This window comes from Canis lupus, chromosome X, assembly GCF_011100685.1.
Source record: "Canis lupus familiaris isolate Mischka breed German Shepherd chromosome X, alternate assembly UU_Cfam_GSD_1.0, whole genome shotgun sequence".
Classification (NCBI taxonomy): Eukaryota; Metazoa; Chordata; class Mammalia; order Carnivora; family Canidae; genus Canis; species Canis lupus.
Window position 1 is genome coordinate 20,231,870 of NC_049260.1, and position 20,745 is coordinate 20,252,614.

At 42.8% G+C, this 20,745-nt stretch overlaps 1 protein-coding gene across 7 annotated transcripts in view; it reads right to left on the reverse strand.

Moving 5' to 3' along the window:
* The window catches only part of PCYT1B (phosphate cytidylyltransferase 1, choline, beta), a 131,512-nt gene that overhangs the window by 72,083 nt on the left and 38,684 nt on the right, over positions 1 to 20,745 (reverse strand). For 6 of the 7 annotated variants that reach the window (XM_038587109.1, XM_038587105.1, XM_038587107.1 and 3 more), the window contains exon 2: positions 3,471 to 3,570. In XM_038587109.1, the coding sequence (XP_038443037.1) occupies positions 3,471 to 3,570 (100 nt within the window). Of the gene's footprint in view, positions 1 to 3,470; positions 3,571 to 4,056; positions 4,281 to 20,745 lie in introns of those variants that run through there. The other variant, XM_038587106.1, reaches the window with a different exon arrangement.

Consider the following 20,745-nt stretch of genomic DNA (forward strand, 5'->3'; position numbering starts at 1 on the left):
GAGACTTTCTCTTCTAGTATGAAAAGCTCACGTTTGCTCCATCGCACTCCTCCCGTGGTGACCCATGTTCCACAGAGCCCACGACATAGCTATTTCAAAATGCACCACCATCTTATTCTAACTTGGTTCTCAGGGTTTAAACCGCTTGGTGGTTAGACAATGTACAGGTGCCCAATCTCACCCAATCAGCTTGATGCTGGCTCAGAGCATCACACCCAACCCTCCGATTTTATTTCCAGAGGGCAAGCTCCTCCTCTTGTCCCAAACTTCCATTCATTCACTCAGTCATTCTCTCAGTCAATCACAAAATATTTACTGAGCACACAGTATTTGACCAGAATGCTGCTAGGTGCTGGTGAAACCACAGTGAGCAAGACAGACCACCCTATTGCTATAGAAGGTCACAGCCACCGTGTATGTCTTGTTCATACCCCTTCTACCTTCCAGTTCAAAGCCTGTTTTCACTGAGCTCCATGGTCAGCTGTGGCCTGGGCTGCACAGGGCAGCCTTTTGTATGGGTGAACATAGCAGAGATTTGAGGTAAAAAGGACTTGGCGAATCCTAGCTCTACCCAGTCAGCTAGGACATCTGACAAACTACTTTTCTGTTCTCCAAGTCCTCAAGGAAGGACACAGTATTACCCATCTGACAGCTTTTACTGTCAAATGCAAAGACCAAATGAGATGGAGTACAGCATGCAGCACCTAGCAGATGCAGAGTACGTTCTACTTCCATTTCCCTAGAAAGGTAGGGTCATCTTCTTTGGTGGCCTGAAGCTCAATCTTTAACTTTAGATTAAATTAGTTCTTTCATAACTACCTGGACTTCCATTGCAGCTTTTGGATTTATTGCTTGGGTCAGTAGAGAACAGTGTATGGTCTATAGACCACCAAGTTCACAATCAACTGGCTATTAGTTATAAAATACAAGTGTCTAGGCCCCATCTCAGATTCAGGGGTAGGAGAGAGCAGGAAATCTGTTGCTTTTTAAAAAAGATTATTATTTATTTGAGAGAGAGAGCACAAGCAGGGGGGTAAAGGAGAGAGGGAAAAGGAGGCTCCCTGCTGAGCAGAGAGCCCAATGTGGGGCTCGATCCCAGCACCCTGAGTCCACAACCTGAGCTGAAGGCAGATGCTAAACTGACTGAGCCACCCAGGTGCCTCAGGAAACCTGCTTCTTTAATAAGCTTACCAGGTGATTCGTTGCACACTTAAGTCTACGAACAACTGGTTTAGCTGTTCAGAGCTGCCTTCCCAAGCCTCTTCTTGCCTTTGCCTGCTCTCCCCTCCTCACCTCACTCTCTTGAAGCTACTCTTCAAAAGGAAGCAGAGTGTCATGGTTGAAGGATCAAGCTTGAACACAAACAGGTTTGATGTCAAATCCCAGCTTGACCACCCACCAGTGGCCTCAAGTGGATCCCCTTGTAGCAGCAGCACCTGGGAACTCATCTAGAGAAGCAGATGACTAGGCCCCACCCCATGTGGACTGAACCAAAAACTCAAGGGTGAGGCCCAACCATCTAGTTTAATGAGCCCTTGAAGTGATTCTGATACACCTCCAGCGTGAGGATCACTGGCAGCTGCTCACTCAATAACCTTGGGAGATCTGTGTCTTCTCTAAAGCCTTCATTCCCTCATCTGGGAAATACTCTAAGTACTAATCACAGACAGTTGTAGAGTGAAGTAACAGGATCCATCTAAAGAACTTAGTAGGGATGCCTGGGTGGCTCAGTCGGCTAAGCATCTGCCTTTGGCTCAGGTCGTGACTCAGGGTCCTAGGATGGAGCCCCGCATTGGGCTCCCTGCTCAGTGAGGAGTCTGCTTTTCCTTCTGGGCTCTCCCTCTCTGTCTTTCAAATAAATAAATAAAACCTTTAAAAAAATAAATAACTTAGCAATTGTAGGCACTTAATACCCATTATTACTAAGCAAACTGTCCTTTGTCCCACAGATTCTCTTAGGCCTGGGACGTTTGCTTTTTGTCATGGTGAGTGGAAAATGAGCTATCTTCAATGTCTTCAATGTCTCAAAGCTGAGCTGCTCAACTAATCTTAGTTTGCACTCCAGCCAAATCACCAGGAGTGCCACTCATGCACTCCCACGTGGCTAGCTCTGTGCCTTCACTTCTTCTGTCCCACTAGCCTGGAATACCCCCCTGTTTGCTGCCCACCTTGTCCAAATCTTACTTCTCCCCAGACCACCAATTCAGGTCAGCTACATAGTCTTGCCTGACTGTTCCAGGACAAGTGAATCTGCCCTCCTTCAAACTTTCACTTATCTGTGTGGCAAGGTTGAACCCCTAAGCACACACATGCATATTATTTGGGGGTTTTATTTCACACCAAGTTGTCTCTTTAATTATAGGTGTTGCCTTGGAGACATTGCAGGTTCAGTTCTAGACCACTACGAATGAGCAAATACCACAATAAAGCGAGTCAAGTAAATTTTTTGGTTTCCCAGGGCATATAAAACTTATGTTTAGGGGGACATGACTGGCTCAATTAGTAGAGCACACAACTCTTGATCTCAGGGGTTTAAAGTTCAAGCCCCAGGTTGGAGGTAGAGATTACTTCTTTTAAAAAGTTATGTTTACACTATACTGTAGTCTATTAAGCATGCAATGGCATATCTTGAAAAAAAAGCAATGTATTTGCCTTAAAATAACACTTTATAGTAAAGAAGGCTGTCATCTGACCTTCCAGTGAATCATAATCACTGATCACAGGTCACCATAACAAAGAGAACAATGAAAAAGTTTGAACTATTGCAAGAATGACCAGAATGTGACAGAGAAGCAAAATAAGCAAATACTGTTGGGAAAATAGTGCCCATTTACTTGTCCAACACAGAGTTACCACAAACCTTCAATTTGTAAAGAATGCAGCATCTGCAAAGCACACTCAAGCGAAGCGCAATGAAACGAGGTATGCCTGAACTCTCCGGATGGTTTCTCAATCTCTTCCATATCCGTCTCTGGTATAAAGGAGTTAATGAATCAACACACTCCCAGCGCAGAGCCCAGGCTCTTTAAGGCACACCGGGAGAAACAGCTTAAAAACACAGTCTTTTAAAAATGGCAATAACTGTAATAGCTTAGGTTTGGATAAGCCTTCACAGTTTAAACAGGGCTCTGGTGTTTTTAACCAAATCTTGTCACCCCCAAAACCTTGTGAAGCAGGCAGGTGTCAGTGTCCCTGCTTGCTCAAGAGGAAACAGATTGAGATCGTTCTCATGACTTGCACAAAGCTGCAGAATGATGGCAGAGCTGCGGCTCCGATCCCTGTTCTTTCACTTGCTTAGTTTGGTTGGTCGAGCTTATCAGGGCAGGGGTTTATCCCTCTCGCACTGTGCTATAAATCTCTCAATTCAACTCTCCGATCAAAAGCAAGGCCCGCTCAAGTAATGATGGGCCTCTCTGCTATTTTAAATGTCAGGACAGAGCCCATTCGGGGAACAAGAAGTACAGCCTCACCTGGTGTTCCTAAGCGGGCCTGAGCAATGGTCAGTTTCTCGTGGGGTGCTTGGCACTGGCAGCTGGTTTCATCTGCAAATGGGGCAGGTGCGGTCAGGGTCTAGAAGGGAAAAAGAGAAAGGGAATATAGTCTGACAAACTTTCCTTTGGCACTAACTTCCCCTGAAGCCTTATTTCTGTTGGCCACACAGGTACGATCAAGAAGCAGAATATATCCACTGCATCTTCCAGAGAAATATTATGCTGTTAGAAATAAAAACAGGGACATGGTTACCGAAACCTTTTTATTTTTTTTTTTTGACTGATGCTCAGAAACGATGAGAGTGCCGCACTGTCTCCTATATGCCAGGTACCAGAGGAGGTACTCTGGACAGCTTAGCTCTTCTCGGCCCCACCACAGCCTCTGATGGCTTAAATTCTTCTATCCTCCCGTAACACAGGAGGACACCCTCCCTATTTCACAGAGAAGGCAACTGAGGCCCAGCAGGATGACAAAATATGCCAAGTCATGCCCTTGGAGAGTCCCAGTGCTCCGCTTTGAACGTTTCACAACCACCCAGGGCCGACTGCAAAGATTTACACTTACCCACAGCCCGGGGTACTCGGCCGGAAGAAATGCCATACTCAGAAGTGTGGCAGACATCGCCTGTATTTCACACACACACCCCGGCCTGGCCAATCGCAAACTCTGACGTCACTTCAGTGCAAGGCCGAAGCCGTCCTCCGTGCCCCGGGAAGGCCGAGCGCACGGCGGTTCTGGCTCTGGCGGGCTGCAGCCAACTGCTCCTGCGGTAGCTCCGAGCCACCGACGGCTGGAGGCCCCGCCCCAGGCAGCCGGGAGAGGGATGTAGTCACTTGGAAGCCTGCCCGGGAAGTGGCTCCGCATCTTTAAGTCAGCCTCTTAAAATGAAAACCTCACTCTCTCCAGGGGAAGACAAAGGGAGCCGTGTTTTTGTAAACAGGGCCAACGCAATCCGGGGTCATCCGTGTGCCGTCTCCAGGCTCTGGTGTTATCCTGGTCGGCGCTCTATCATCTTGGCTATTTTTTTTTTAATTTATTTATTCATGAGAGACAGAGAGAGAGAGAGAGAGAGAGAAAGAGAGGCAGAGACAGAAACAGGCCCCATGCAGGGAGCCCGACACGGGACTCGATCCCAGGACTCCAAGATCAGGCCCTGGGCCGAAGGCAGACACCAGACCGCTGAGCCACCCAGGGATCCCCTTGTCTTGGCTGTTTTTTTAAAAGATTTATTTATTTATGATAGAGAGAGAGAGAGGCAGAGACCCAGGCAGAGGGAGAAGCAGGCCCCACGCAGGGAGCCCAACGCGGGACTCGATCCCTGGACTCCAGTATCACACCCTGGGCCAAAGGCAGGCGCCAAACCACTGAGCCACCCAGGGATCCCCTCGTCTTGGCTATTTTTAAAGCTGAAGGCGACCAGTCAACCGTCCGCGGTACTCATACTGGTGCATGGGTTGTTTCTCAGAGACAGACACAAAGTTCCTTAGCTTGAGAAGATGACTGAAGAATGATCCACACGTTTGAACAGGGGCTGTGACCCACTTCTGCCACTCGTTTATTCACTCGCTCGGGCATCAGTCACTCATTCACAATTTCAAACGTACGTCAGGCACGATCTGAGTGAGACCTGGAGGTTGAAGTAGGGGGAAGACCAGTTCCAGTCCTGGAAGAGCCTGGTTCTCCTCTGCACTGCCAAGCAGCAGTCCCTGCCCTGCCCCCACCCCTCTCCCCATTGTAGCACCTTCCGCCCTGGAAGCTGGAGTCCTGCCCCAGGCTTGTTTGGAGACCTTCCAGTTGCCTGAGACGTTCTTAACCCCCACCTTCCCGTTCAGGGCTCTGAAAGTAAACCAAGACTGGGGATGCGGGTTCAGGACACTTGGGTCCATTGTTGGTTCTTTTTCAGTCCAGTAAGGTGACCTCGTGGGCCATCGTGGGCCAGAGCAGCATCTGTAATGTAGCAAAGGGGTGCAGTGACAGTAACAGTGAGGCTCGGTAGCCACAAACTGCAGCTCACATCCCTTTGCCAGTACTTACAGGCTGTGTATTCTAATTTGGCTCTTTTGACTGAAAAGAACCAAGACTCATTCAAAACAGCTCAAGAGGTAAAGGATTATTTTAAGGTTCAACAATCATAGAAATCGTGTGTGGGGGTGGGGGAGATAGGAAAGGTACAGCGCTTGGCTCCAGACTGCTCTGCACCCACCTGTTTGCTCTCTGCACCTGATGCTTCCTGTCCCACTCCCCTTTACCCTATATCTGTCCACTACAGTAAAGTCTCTGCTTACCTTTACTCCCCTGTAACCAGCAGCTCACCTGTGACAATTGGCTTCCCTTCCTAACACTCATCAACTTCTGATTGAGTCTTTCAGCCCCAGCTCCAACCAACTTACTACTTCTTTCCATGTTTCCCCATTCAAATTCCTAAAGGAGAATCAGACTGATTGAGCTCATCTTCTCAAAGCAGGCCACAACCAGAATGGGCTGCCACTGAATCAGACACCCACTTGGGGCCCACAGGTTGTGGCTGGTAAAAGGACAAGGAATGGAGAGGGAGGCCATGGGTGGCCTGTCTATGCCCCTTTAGCAGGTGCTATCTGCAGGACAAGAAATGTATTTGACTTTGTCTAATTTTAAGAGGACATTCCATGGGGTGCCTAGCTCTTGATTTCAGCTCAGGTCATGATCTCATCATCATGGTTCATGGGATAGAGCCCCATGCCAGGTTCCCTGCTCAGTGGGGAGTCTGCTTGAAGATTCTCTCCCTCTGCCCCTGCCCCAACTCACACTCATGGGGGCCCAAGGGCACATGCTCTAAAATAAATAGATCTTTTTTAAAAATAAGGGACATTTGGGTGGCTTAATCTATTGAGCTTCTGACTCTTAATTTCAGCTCAGGTCATGTTTTCAGGGTAGTGAGATTGAACCCTACATTGGGCTCCCCACTCAGCGGGGAGTCTGCTTAAGATTCTCTCACTCTTTCCCTGCTCCCTCCTCCCTCCCCCCAAAATAAATAAATCTAAATAAATAGATGGATGGATGGATGGATGTTCCTTAGATGAAGTTCAGTTTCATCTGTAAAATGGGTACCTATCATGCAGGGTTGCTGTGAAACAACAAAATACTGTATGTAAAGTACCTGGTAATCAATTGTGGCCATTATTACTATTAGTATGTATTATTATATATAATACTATATAATAGACAATGTAGTTCTCCCTAAAAACAAAGCAAATTGACTTGTGAATGAACTTTTAGGATACAACGTAAATAGGTAAATGGATTGGCAAATGGGGTTAAATTTTATGATTCATTAACCTTTAATATACACGGACAGTGAATCTTTTTTTTTTTTTGACAGACCTTTTATGTGCCAGTTGCAAAGTTTATTAAAAAAATAAGGTGTTGTCATTTTCCAAGAAAGGTGTGTTCTAGAGAGTGTGAAGCCTGGTAATTAAAGCAGAGACAGAGAAAGTTGTAAAACAATGATAGTTACTCAAAGGTAAAGAAAAAGGTTTATATGCACTCTGTATATTTTTCTGAATTATCGTAGCCTAGAAGTAGGAAAAAGAAAGAAGCAAAGAGAAGGCAAACAGAGTTCATAAATGAGCTTGCATGTGCATATGTGCACACATGTATACATGTGTGCTTGGGGACATGTGATCATATTTAACAGCAGTTGACAAGGAGAAGGGGTATTCCTTGGTATGTACAAGGCACTATGCTTGGAATGAGGAGAATCCAGATATTAATGAGCCATAGACTTGAACATTGCCAAAACATTGCCTTCCAAAATGAGGCAGATTACCCCCTCAGTTTAGAGGCAAGCTCTATATTCAGGAAGACGTTGGTTAAGGCCCAGCTACCAACAACCAGCCCTGTGGCTTCAACCAATATTTTTCAAACACCCCAGAATTCCTTCTCTGAACCAGAACAAATCATTTGATTTACACGAAATCTTAAGCTACTCAGGTTCTGTCCCCGCCACCTACAAGGAGCAAACCAACTGCAGGAAAACGGGAGTAAGATAACCAGAAGCTCCAGAGAGAGGCAGGGGGCTGGTCCAACCTGGACTCTGAGCTATAGATATAGAGATAGATCTATAGAAACATATACACAGGGACACCTGGGTGGCTCAGTGGTTTAGCATCTGCCCTCAGCCCAGGGCGTTATCCTGGAGATCTGGGATCGAGTCCCGCGTCAGGCTCCCTGCATGGAGCCTGCTTTTCCCTCTGCCTGTGTCTCTGCCTCTCTCTCTCTGTCTCTCATGAATAAATAATAAAATCTTTAAAAAATACACACAGAGATACATAGAAAGATATATCTCTATGTATCTCTACCTAGCTATCTATGTATATCTATACATATAGATATAGGTCTATAGATCTATATATACATATCAGCTTGTAGAGGCCCCACACCCCCATCTCTTCCTTACCATTTGCCAGACCTGGGATGGTTCCAGGGATCCTCTGGGTCTAGGCCCTAAATAACACATAAAACTGATGCTCAATAATGTAACATAATTAAATCTTTGAGGGCCTATGCAGTACCATATAGCCATCTACACACTAAGCACTTTAAATCTATTAGCTCATTTATTTTTACAGCTCTGAGATCTATCTCCAATGAACTATACAGAATCTGTCTTCAACAGAGACACCAAATGGCAGCAGGAAGTAACAGCAGCGTTACATCCCTCAGACTCAGTTACCTTTCTGGTTCCCTTTGAACTGAGGAAACTCAAAGGATTCTTAGACAATTAGGATAGAGGGGCCTTGAAAAGGAGACATGGACTTCCTAGTAATTAGAGAAGGAGGGGCGCCTGGGTGGCTCAGTAGGTTAAGTGTCTGCTTTCGGCTCAGGTCATGATCCTGGGGTCCTGGGATTGAGCCCTGCATTGAGCTCCCTGCTTTGTGGGGAACCTGTTTCTCCCTCTCGTGATCCCTGGGCTTGCGCACTCACGCTCTCTCTCTCTCTCTCTCCTTCTCTGTCAAATAAAAAAATTTTTTTTTAAGAAAAAAGAGGGATGCCTGGGTGGCTCAAAGCATCTGCCTTTGGCTCAAGGCATGATCCCGGGGTCCTAGGATCGAGTCCTGTATCAAGATCCTCACATGGAGCCTGCTTCTCCCTCTGCCTACGTCTCTGCCTCTCTTTCTGTGTCTCTCATGAATAAATAAAATCTTTTAAAAAGAAAAGAAAACCAAAGGATGTGACCATATTTTTCACCCAGATTTGGTGTAGTAGGTCAGATGACTGACATATAGTTAGTTACTGGCAAGCCACAGCTTAGATCCCACACCAGCCGGGTCACATTGTTAAATGTTTACAAACATCTGCTATGTATTTCATATGATGCTAGATGTTTGGAGGGTGCATACGTCGAAGAGAAATAAGGAAAGGAACAGAACTTGCTCTGGGGCAGAAATCCTCAAAGGTGAAGGGTGGCCCTTTTAGAATAGGAGGTATTAGTTTGAAAAGGCATATTCAATTTTCAGGAATTTCATATCCGGAAAAAAAAAAGCCCTACCTTTTTTTTTTTTTTTCCTTTTTTTTAACATACATAGAAATTAAGCTTCTGAACTGGTAGACATTGTAAGAGGATAGACTATGCCCCCTAGGTATCCATATTCTAAATTCAGGGCTGGGGAGTCACATGAAATTTTTATGTTTAGCAGAAAAGACAGGATTTTAAAGGGTTAAGAAGCCCTGGCCCTGTGCCCTGAACCTAATATGTGCAAGGACCTTGCCAGACCACAGACTTAGAGCTAGACTGCAATTAAACTTCTTTCTACCTGATTTAGGATTTCAGAACACCTAGTCATTGCATGTGATTATGTTGCCCATTCATCATATAGGTTCTGGTAATGTAAACTATATTGTATCATACCAAAGCCACATTCTCACCATGCTTTTTTAAAAAAAGATTTATTTATTTGAAAGCAAGTGTGTGAGGGTGAGTGGGGGCATAGGGAGAGAGAATCTCAAGCAGGCTCCCCACTGAGCGTGGAGCCTGACACAGGGTGCGATCTCAAGACCCCAGATCATGACCTGAGCTGAAATCAAGAGTCCACTGCTTAACCCACTGAGCCACCCAGGCGCCCCTCCCATTATGCTTTTTACAGGGAAAGACTTTAGATATTGGGCATTTCATTTGCAAAATGTGTTCAATTAGACACTGTCAAATATTTACTTAAAAGCTATTAGACATTACATGGGGTGCTTGGGTGGCTCAGTTGGAAGAGCAAGCAACTCTTGATCTCGGGGTCATGAGTTCATGCCCCATAATGGGTGTAGAGATTGCTTAAAATAAATAAATAATTTTTAAAAAGCTATCAGACATTACATAAAATACACAAACGTCAGTTGAGTGAAAAAAACCTCAATAGAACCTGTACTTACACAATGTGCGTCAATTGTACAACTGTACCAATCAGACAGCGAACTAATCAACCAATCAGAATGTAGCATAGTACTGCTGATGGTGACAGCCAGCTGCAGAATTGCTTGTTTATGCTATGCTCTTCTTACCTGCAATAGGACAATCCACCCAGATAGGCCTGAGTTCAAATCTTAGCTCCATTATTTAATATCCATTTGATTTTTTGAAAACTGCTGGTCCTGGGGCAACTGGGTGGCTCAATAGGTGAAGTGGCAGACTCTTGATTTCAGCTCATGTCATGATCTCAAGATAGTGGGATTGAGCCCCCATCCTGGGCTCCGCCCTCAGCAGGGAGTCTGCTCCTCTCCTTCTCCCTCTCCCTCTGCCCCCCCCCATCTCCGCTCATGCACTCCTATTCTCTCTGTCAAATAAATAAATAAATCTTTAAAAAGAAATTGCTTGTCCTTAACCTCTCTAACCTTCAGCATCCTCACCTATAAAAGGGAGTTAATAAAATGATCTACCTCTTGAAGCTGATGTAAGGACTAAATGAAATGATGTATGAGTAGTATCTTCCTTCTACTTCTCCAGAATCTACTTTCTTCCTACCCTTCTCTACTCTTCTCTGTACGGCTTCCTGTATGCGCTGCACCACCAATGGGCTCCAGGGCCTTTCTGCTTCATATTGGGTGGGGTCAATGAGAAGTATGCAAAACACCGGAGGGCAGAACAAGAGGGAGCTCAGGATACCTTTCCCCATGGCTTCCTTCCTGCTAGGAAGCAGTATGTTTTTTCTGTCCTCTTACCAAAATCCACAGCTTTTGTTGAGAGTCCCCTCTTTATAGAGCACTCTGCAAAGTTCTGGTAATCACGATCTCCCCTTACCCCTTCAAACCTAGGAGTGACAACCCCTAACATACCCAGGCCTAGGGTGCATACTATCCCTTGAGGTTTCCTGAAGCTCTGCCCACACTCTTGTAAATAGTCCCTTTCATTAAGTGCTTTTTCATATCTCCCATTAAGAGTGAGCTGTCTGTCTCTCTACAGGGCCTTGAATGATAGAGTATATATAATAGTATGGCTGCCAGGCTCAATAAACGTTAACTAGCAAATGTTGATGAGGCATGTTAGAAGCACAGAGATCAATTGAAAAATGAATTACCCATAGTTAATAAAGTCATAACCATCTCAAGAATGTCCTCCAGTAGGAAAGAATTTTATGGCAACATTATGGTATTTCTATCAGAATTTGCAAAAGAGACAGAGACAGGACTTCAGAAAGAATCTATTTCTCCCATTTAGGCCTTTTGCCTCAGGAATCACCAGCTTCAGAACTGCAAAATCAGAATTAGAAAAAGACATCACAAAATCACAGCCCTCAGTCTCATTCTGTTAGTTTTGTATTTACCAGCTGCTGAACATAGTTTTTAAGGCAGGATTTTATTTGAGATTAGAATATGTTCATCTTCTGAAGACAGGGAAGAAAGAGTAGATTTTATACTTGACCATAGGGCCTAACATATGTAAATCACTAGATTCTTGGACTGTGTCAGTGATTATGCGGAATCTCAGATTAGGCAGCTGCTGCAAAGCCTTGACAGATGCCAGTGGAGTGGAGAAAAAGGATGCCTAGCACATGGCTCAGCACCAAGAAATATCTATTTTTCATCTAGCTAAGTATGGTAGGCACAGATTATGAAGTAATAGGCACCATTAAAAACAGTAAGATACATACACACAGATGAGGAACAATTTTTAGAACAATTTTGCTAGTGACAAAGCACGATGTATAATATGTATACAGGTTATATAGTAGGATATCATGTATGATTAAAGAGAGAGAGAGAGAAATAGTTAACTGTAGAAATAGTTTAGAACTGTGCTGCCTAGTAGGATAGCCATTAGCTACATGTGCCTCTTTAAATTCAAATTTTATTTCATGAAATTAATGAAATATAATTACAAACTCCATTTCTCAGTCATTCTAGCCACATTTTAAGTGCTCAATAATCAAATGTAGCTAGCGGCTGCTACTATATTAGCACAGATATAAAACACTCCTATCATCACAGAAAGTTCTATTGGATGGCACTGGCCTAGAAGGAGATACAACAAATTAACTGGGGTTACCCCTGGGGAAAAAGATCACATTGGGAGAAGAGATGAAAAGATGTTTTCATCATTTACTCCATTTATGTCTGTTATTTTGTTTTATTTTTACATGAGAACACATTCATATAATTTATCTAATTTTATTTATTTTTTTTTAATTTATCTAATTTTAAAATAGATTTAAAGAAATATTTCCTATCTTGGGAATTCAGAGATGCAGGAAATTTAATCCAGGATCAAGTGTTCCAAATGTCAGGGAAAGGTGTCTAACAGAAAAACAGGAGTACTTTAAAAAAAAAAAAACTATTATTTATAAACTAACTGTTAAATGATATTATTCTCAGGTATATGGAACATTTAAAACTCATCTGAGCTTTTAAAAACAATTTAAATTGTCTACCCTCTATTCATGCTTCCAACATCCAACAAACACTACTTGAGGGCTTGCTGTATGCCAGGCACTAGTTTTAGGTTCTGAGGATACACCAGGGAACCAAAAAAAAAGACCTGAAGAACCCTGCCTTTGTGATCCTTAAAGATAATAAACAACAAAAAAGAACGTGAAATGCCTAATATGTTAAAAGGTGATAATGCTTAGAAAAAAATTAAAGCAAGGAAGGGGGATAAAGAATGTAGGGGGTTTGGAACACCTGGGTGACTCAATGGTTGAGCATCTGCCTTTGGCTCAGGGCATGATCCTGGGATCAAAATCTTTAAAAAATTATTTTATTTATTTATTTATTCATTCATTCATTCATCAGAGACACACAGAGAGAGGCAGAGACACAGAGGGAGAAGCAGGCTCCATGCAGGGAACCGGACCTGGGACTCGATTCTGGGTCTTTGGGATCACGCCTTGGGCTGAAGGCAGTGCTAAACCGCCAGGGGTTTATCTATAAATAGGACAGCCAAGGGAGTTGATATATGTGTCAGATATAAAGGACCAATTGAGCCATGCGGAGAAAGAACACTCCAAGCAGAAGAAAAATCAAGTGCAAAGGCCCTGAGGCACTAGCATGCCCAGCTTCTTCCAGGAATAACAAGAAGGGTTATATGCCTGGAGGAAGTGAACAAAAAGTAGTAAGAGATACAGTCAGAGAGGTGAGGTACAAAGGAGATCAGAGACATCAAATGGTATGGGGTTTTTAGGATGCTGTTCTGAACAAGAAGGAATATGATCTGAGTCTGAACAGGACCACCTGGCTGCTATGTTAAGGTTCAACTCTCAAAGGTCAAAGGCAGAACCAAGAAAACCACTAAGATAACTGGTATAATCATCAGTCAAGAGTAGGTAGATGGTGGCTGGGACCAGGGTGATAGCAGGGGAGGTGGTGAGAAGTAGTCAGATTCTGGATAGATTTTGAATAAATAAAAATTGAAATGGATTGAATGTAGAGCATAAAAGAATTAGAGGAAGCAAAGTAACTCCAAAGTTACTGGCCTGAAGAACTATAAAGATGGCGCTGCCATTCTCTAACATGGGGAAGACACTGGCAGAGTAGGTTTGAGGGTGGGAGGGACAGGATGGGGAAATTGAGAATTCCATTCTCACACATTTGGTTTGACATACCTATTAGATCTCCCAGTGGAGCTATCAGGTAGGTGGTTGGATTTACAAGTCTGAAGTTGGGGACAGAGAACTATAGCGTAACAGGTTAAAAAACCCTAGGAATATAAATGATATTCAAAGCCACTAGAACTGCATCCATTCATTGAGCTCGGGGCATGAGTGTAGGCTGAGGCAAGGTTCTGGTTGTCTAATGGGGAGACATTGTATATTTATGGCCAATCTCCTCTGACTACTGGCAGCTCTAAGAAAACAGGGACTTGGTCTGTCCTATGCATTGCTCTATCACTAGTTCCTAGGGCAGTACCTGACAAAGTTCTGGATAAACATTTGTTGAATGGAGGAATTTAGAGTCACTGAAGAGAGAAAAATTGCTGATAAAGAACTGGCAAGGGAATTATGGATAATGATTATTGATAAAGATTAAGCTGCATATGAAATATAATTACCAGTGTTTCCTACCTTTTTCTTATCATCATGATATATACTACGGAAACCTTGGGAAAAATCAAGGAAAGCAAAATTCACCAATAAGTCTACTTCCCAAATACAACCATTGTTAACATTTTCTGTATTTCTTTTAGGGCTTTCTGATATGTTATGCATACATATTAACAACTTTGGGATCTTAACTACATGGACAGTGTTTTCTCAGTATGGCCGGGTTATTATATCATCTAGTCTTCAACCTCACTATTTTCAAGGGTGTTATCAGGTGGTTCCATACCCGCTTTTTCTCTAGCCCAGAGACTCAAATATTCAAGCATGATTCTTTTAGGCAAGATAATGAAAAGCAGGGGCATCATATCCCAGAGATAGGATGTTAAAATTAAAAAGACAGAAGAGGGGATCCCTGGGTGGCGCAGCGGTTTAGCGCCTGCCTTTGGCCCAGGGCGTGATCCTGGAGACCCGGGATCGAATCCCACGTCGGGCTCCCGGTGCATGGAGCCTTCTTCTCCCTCTGCCTATGTCTCTGCCTCTCTCTCTCTCTCTCTCTGTGACTATCATAAATAAATAAATATTAAAAATAAATAAATAAAAATAAAAAGACAGAAGAGAAACAGGAACACCTAATTTATCTGTTCATTTTTCTATTTTGAAAGAAAGGGGCACCACAAACTATGACGTAGGTGAAAGAAGGTAAGTCATAAAGGTAGACACTCTAGTTGGCCTGGAGGCAAGCACTGGTTGGTGCAGGTCCTGAGAGGAGAGATTGGTAGGTACCTCCAAATGAGACATAATAGGCCATGGTTAAATTGAGTGGTAAGATAAATTTGAAGAATAGCCCTTTCGATAAAGTCATTTCTTTTTCCAAAAGTTCTGGGTAACTGGTTGCCCACTATGCTGAGCAGCCTCCCCCAGGCTTGGCCCACCCAACACTAATGATATCAGGCTCCAGTAGGGTGTATGATGAGACTCAAGCTGCTCAACTGCACCAGCGTGGCCACTTTATGACATGCCCCACCCTCTCAGGAGTCCAGACTTCTCTAAATCCACCTCACTGTTATTTTCAATAGACTATTTTTTAAAGAAGTTTTAGATACACAGGAAAATGAGAAGGTACAAATTATTTCCCATTTAACTCTCACTAATTTTGATAGCTATAAGGCATTCTACTGAATAGAAAAACCATAATTTAAATATCTCTGTTGTTGAATATTAAGCTGTTTATATTTTACTAATATAAATAACATTCTAAACATAGTTCTGAACCTCTGATTACTTCCTTAGGATAGATGCCTAGGAGCTGAATTATTTAGACCAGGGGTATGAACATTTTAAAGATAAATATTTGTAGAACATTTTAACATGTATTGGTAAATTAGCTTCTACAAAAGCTGTCTCATTTATACTCATATTACAATGTATGAAAGCACCTAGCTTGCTGCCATCTCACTGGCTCTGAGTATTATCTTTGCCAATTTTATAGACCAAAAAATGGCATCACGCTGTTTCAATTTGCATTATTTTGATTACAAAAAAGATTGAACATTTTTCAAATGTTTATTAGCCATTTGTATTTTCTTCTGAGAATAATCTGTCCCTGATTCATTTTTCTATTGTTGAGAATAAATATTTTGAAATTAGTTAAAAGCAAAAGTATAGCACAGTTTTAAAGATTGTCTTAAATATTTTGAAAAATATACATTTTCCAACTATATCTAGAGTTCCCTCATAAGCAGCCCACTTTTAAACCAATATGTGAACACCTCCATTGAGGCCAGGCTAGTGATTACTGCCCTTCCAGTGACCAGAGATCAGAAATTTTATTACGCCCTAGTGATACTGGCTTCCTTAAAGCAGTGATCACCTATAAGCAATAACCCCCTCACACCCATGTGCCACCTTCTGAAATGTACTGTAAATAATACTATTCTAAACTAAATAAAACTGTACTAAATGAAACTATTCTAATAATACTTATTCTAGAATGTATGTTTCCCCCCACATTTTAACATCTCCAAGATTAGGAAGGGGTCTTACAAGAAATGTCTTAAAATCAGTATCGGCAATTTCCTGACATTGTAACATCCCTGCAATGGAACTCTATCTCCTAATGAATGGAACCTTAGATTCATGAAATGCATAGATGCTATTGGCAATAGAAAGTAATCATTTTTAACCTAGAGATTTAAAAATTCCATACCCTAAATAAATTTTTCTTTGGCCACTGAGCTTAAAGAGTTTATACTGAACATCAGTAACAAGCTTCTATCTTATTCATATCCCATCTCCTTCCCCAAAGGACTTGAGGTGACTTCAAAAAATAATAAACTTTGAAAATTTAATAGTTGCAAGATCTGGGCTGAGGGAGGAAATATGGGTTTCAACAAAGGTCAGAAGCAAAGTGAGCATGCACAAATACCTATCCTGATTCTCTACACTTTGGGCGGGTCACAAAAATGACTTTAAGCTCTCAGCAGTCCAAGCAAGGAGAAAGACAAAGTTAATATTGTCTGTAAGTGAAAAACAAAATAGCTACTGAAGGGAAGCACAGCATTTCCCGATGCCGAATTTTATAGAAATTCCTCCAGTGGTGCTGCCATAAGAGGCATGCTGAGTTATGCCCTGTGTTGGAACCAACATACTCAACAACAATGCCTTCATAAACACAATCCTTTTTTTTTTTTTAGATTTGAGAGAGAGAAAAAGAAAACACAAGCAATGGGGGAGGAGAAGAGGGAGAAGCAGGTTCCTCACTGTGCAGGAAGCCCAATGCAGAGGCTTGCTCCCAGGACCCTGGGATCATGATCTGAGCCAAAGGCAGACGCTTAACTGACTGAGCCACCCAGGTGCCCCAAGACCACCTGTTTTTTTTTTTTTTAAGATTTTATTTATTTATTCATGAGAGACAGAGAGAGAGGCAAAGACACAGGCACAGGGAGAAGCAGGCTCCACGCAGGGAGCCCGATGTGGGACTCGATCCTGGGTCTCCAGGATCATACCCTGGGCCAAAGGCAGGTGCCAAACCATTGAGCCACCCAGGGATCCCCAAGACCACCTGTTTCTTATGTTTGTCTCTGCAGCACCCTCCATGCAAGGCAGAGCTTCAGAACCAAAAAGCAGCTTAAAAGAGCATGTCTATAAGAGGCCAAACATGCAGTCTGAATATGTTCTCTCCCTCACTGCTGGATCCAAGGGCAAGATCTAGAATATCGAGACCAGGGGTTTCTAATGTGGGATGGGCAAGACAGTCCATTAGAGAGCAACGCTTGTGCTTAGATTTATTTTTCAGGTTAAAAAACAAGAAGCATTACTGATTCTATTACACAGTTTTAACTAAACCAGTGCTCATAAGATCAAGCGGCTTAAAGCATTTCCCACAATGAAATATGAAAGTAGAAATCATATAAGCGCAGGCAAATGACAAGAATGTGGCAGAGCTGACCCTTCTACTCCTTGCAGAAGTCGTCCATCAGCCACATCACCAGGTGTCAACAATGAAGATCCAGTCAGAGCCACAGGAAGACAGCTGAGTAGACAATTAACACAAAGAGGGCTATTTCAAATATCTGCTACCATTAGCATTAAATTTCACCTGGAGTGTCTATTTTACCTTGAGATTTCAGGTAATGATCATATGGAGCTGCAGTAGTTACCAATGATACTGAAAAGCAAAGCATCCAGAACATGAAGACCAACCTCTATGATTTTTTTCAGCAATGTTTCAAGATGTGATACTCAGTCCAGTCCTTTGCAAAACACCATGGCACGCGATGACAAATGTGAAAAGCCTTTTTCAAATTTCCGTAATTCAATAAAGAAAAACCAAGTCTCATACCACCGCAGAAACAGATGCTTTTCATGCCACAGTAAAACTGGCTGCTCTAGTATGAAGGGAAAAAAAGTGATGTCAAACTAAAATGCATTCCTTTGTCAGTCAAATCTATTTAGAAGACATACAGAAAACATTGCTGCAGACTGGGAGAAACAAGCATTAGAACAAATTATGCAGTGTGGGAGGTTTGCCATACAGTTGGATGGAAGTACAGATATTTCTAACATGTTGCAGCCTGAGGTATTTGCTAGATTCTATTTCAATAATAAAACCCCTTTTTTCCCCTGAGCCACTAAAGGAAGGATGTTCCAAAGAATGTTTTCCAAAGAAAGATATTCCAAAGAAAATTGATTGTGCAAAGTGGATGACTTCTTTAATAAAAACAGTATTTTTCAGAAAAAAAGGGTAAATTTAACTACCAATGAAGCAGCTGCATTGCTGTGAGACCCCAGACTCCCACCAATTTGAGAAATACCGCTCTTTTTAAAAAAGATTTTATTTATTCATGAGAGACAGAGAGAGAGGCAGAGACACAGGCAGAGGGAGAAGCAGGCTCCACGCAGGGAGCCTGACGTGGGACTCGATCCCAGGTCTCCAGGATCACACCCTGGGATGCAGGCGGTGCTAAACCACTGAGCCACCCGGGCTAGATCTGTCTTCTTTTCAATACCCTTTCTCTATTGGATCTCTAAATTTTGTTTCTTAGGATTCTATCCTGGAAGACTATGGGGTAATGTAGATTCATTTGGCCAGATCTCTTACAGATGTGGCAGATACAGGGAGGATTCCTTTAGCTTTAATTACAGCTCTCCTAGTTTCTCTTCCCTTAAAAAAAAAAAAAAAAAAAAAAAACCCTCATAGGATGGTTCAGAGTCAGTCATTTACTAGAATCTGCCCCATAGCAGCATTATCTGGAGATACTCCTGCTAGCTAACCAGTTCCATCCACTTCCTTCTGAGTCTGGAAATGTGCTGTGAGGCCTGGTCATTGTTATAAAACACATACAGATTGGGCATCATGGCTTTTAATTCACAAATAACCTGATTAGGGTTAGACCCATCCTAGAAGTTCAAGGGCTTTACCTGTGCTCTCTTTGGGGCTGGGTGCTGACCCCTCAAGCACAGTGAAGCTCTGTTAAGGGCCAAGAGCTGTAATTTGAGGTAGGAATGGATACCATTCTGGGACGCTTGGGTGGCTCAGCGGTTAAAGCGTCTGCCTTCAGCTCGGGGCGTGAATCCTGGAATCCCGGGATCGAGTCCCACATCGGGCTCCCTGCATGGAGCCTGCTTCTCCCTCTGCCTGTGTCTCTGCCTCTTTCTCTTTCTCTCTCTCAGTCTCTCATTAATAAGTAAATAAAATCTTAAAGAAAAAAGGAATTGATACCATTCCTTAGAACGTAATCTGTGAGGTCACAAGAATTGTTTGGGAATGGGCAATCTGTTGTAGAGTGTTACCCTCTCTCCATTACTGTGGTCAGAACGTCTTTCAACTTTGTATTAAAGAACAATGCACATACAGAAACGTGAACATATCCTAAGGGTATTAACTCTGAACTTTCACAAAATGAACATATGCAGCACCCAGATCCAGTAACCAACCACTGCCAGCATCCATCCTGTGCTCCTTCTGCTATCCTGACTTCTAAACTCAGATTGGTGTGCCTACTTTTAAAATATTTAATAGAAATAGAATCATGTAGTGTATATTCTTTTGTGTCTGACTTCTCTCATTCAATATTATGTTTGTGAGATTTACCCATATTTTTGCAGGTGATTGTAGATGCTTCTTTCTCATTGCTGTGTAGCACTTCATTGTGTGAACATACAGCAATTTATCCATTCTACTTCTGCTGGGGATTTGGGTAGCTTCCAGTTGGAGTTATTATGAATAATGCTGCTAAGACCATCCTAATACTCATCCTTTGTAGCCATACGTACGTACGAATCTCATAAGAGAAGACTTGCCAGGTCAAAAATATTTACTTTGAATTTCTAAATTTACTAACAAGAGCCTAGACATCGAAATTGTTTCCATTCCTGGTCCCAAAGGCAGACAATGTGACATGGGAGAGCTAAATACAGCATTTCTCAAAGTGCACACAAAAACACCTTGCTTCCAACTCACCTGGAAGCGTGAGCAGGTGATTCTCCACTCGCTGATGTTGGGGAACTGGGCATAGTGGAAATAGGGGGCTTTAGAAGTCAGACCCAACTCATTTTAAATCCCAGCTTTGGGATGCCTGGGTGGCTCAGCTGTTGAGCGCCTGCCTTCGGCTCAGGGTGTGATCCTGGTCTGGGGATCGAGTTCTGCATCGGGCTCCCCTCGAGGACCCTGCTTCTCCCTCTGCCTATGTCTCTGCCTCTCTAGCTCCATATTTCTCATGAATAAATAAATAAAATCTTAAAAAAAAATCCCAGCTTTACCAGTTAGTACTTGATCTTTGGGGAATTACTTAATTCTTGTTTTCCTTATCTATAATACAGGGAATAGTAATTCTTATTTCACAGGTCTGCAGCCTGGTTAGAGGAGGTAACACATAGGAGGCACCAGCACCAGTGCCTAACACAGTGTGTACTCTTCCCCCATTTGCCCACAGAGGATAATTAGTGGGACCCCTAGTCTTAAGCCCAGTATAGAAGAATTCCCTTTTAACAAAACAATGTGAGGTATGATGGAATTTGGTATCATGTAGCTGTGTCTCTGGTCAATATCAGGCACACTAGAGATGAAGCACAGATGCATGTACCAGGGACAGGCTTTCGACATCATTCACGATGCTTCTATTAACCCATTATTACTGTTGTTATTCTTCCTAAATGCCAGTTTAAACAGCCATTGGCATACTTTTACACTGATGTCAGGTTCAACGTGCATGAATTACTAAGTGGAAAACAAAAACATCAAGTCAAAGACTCG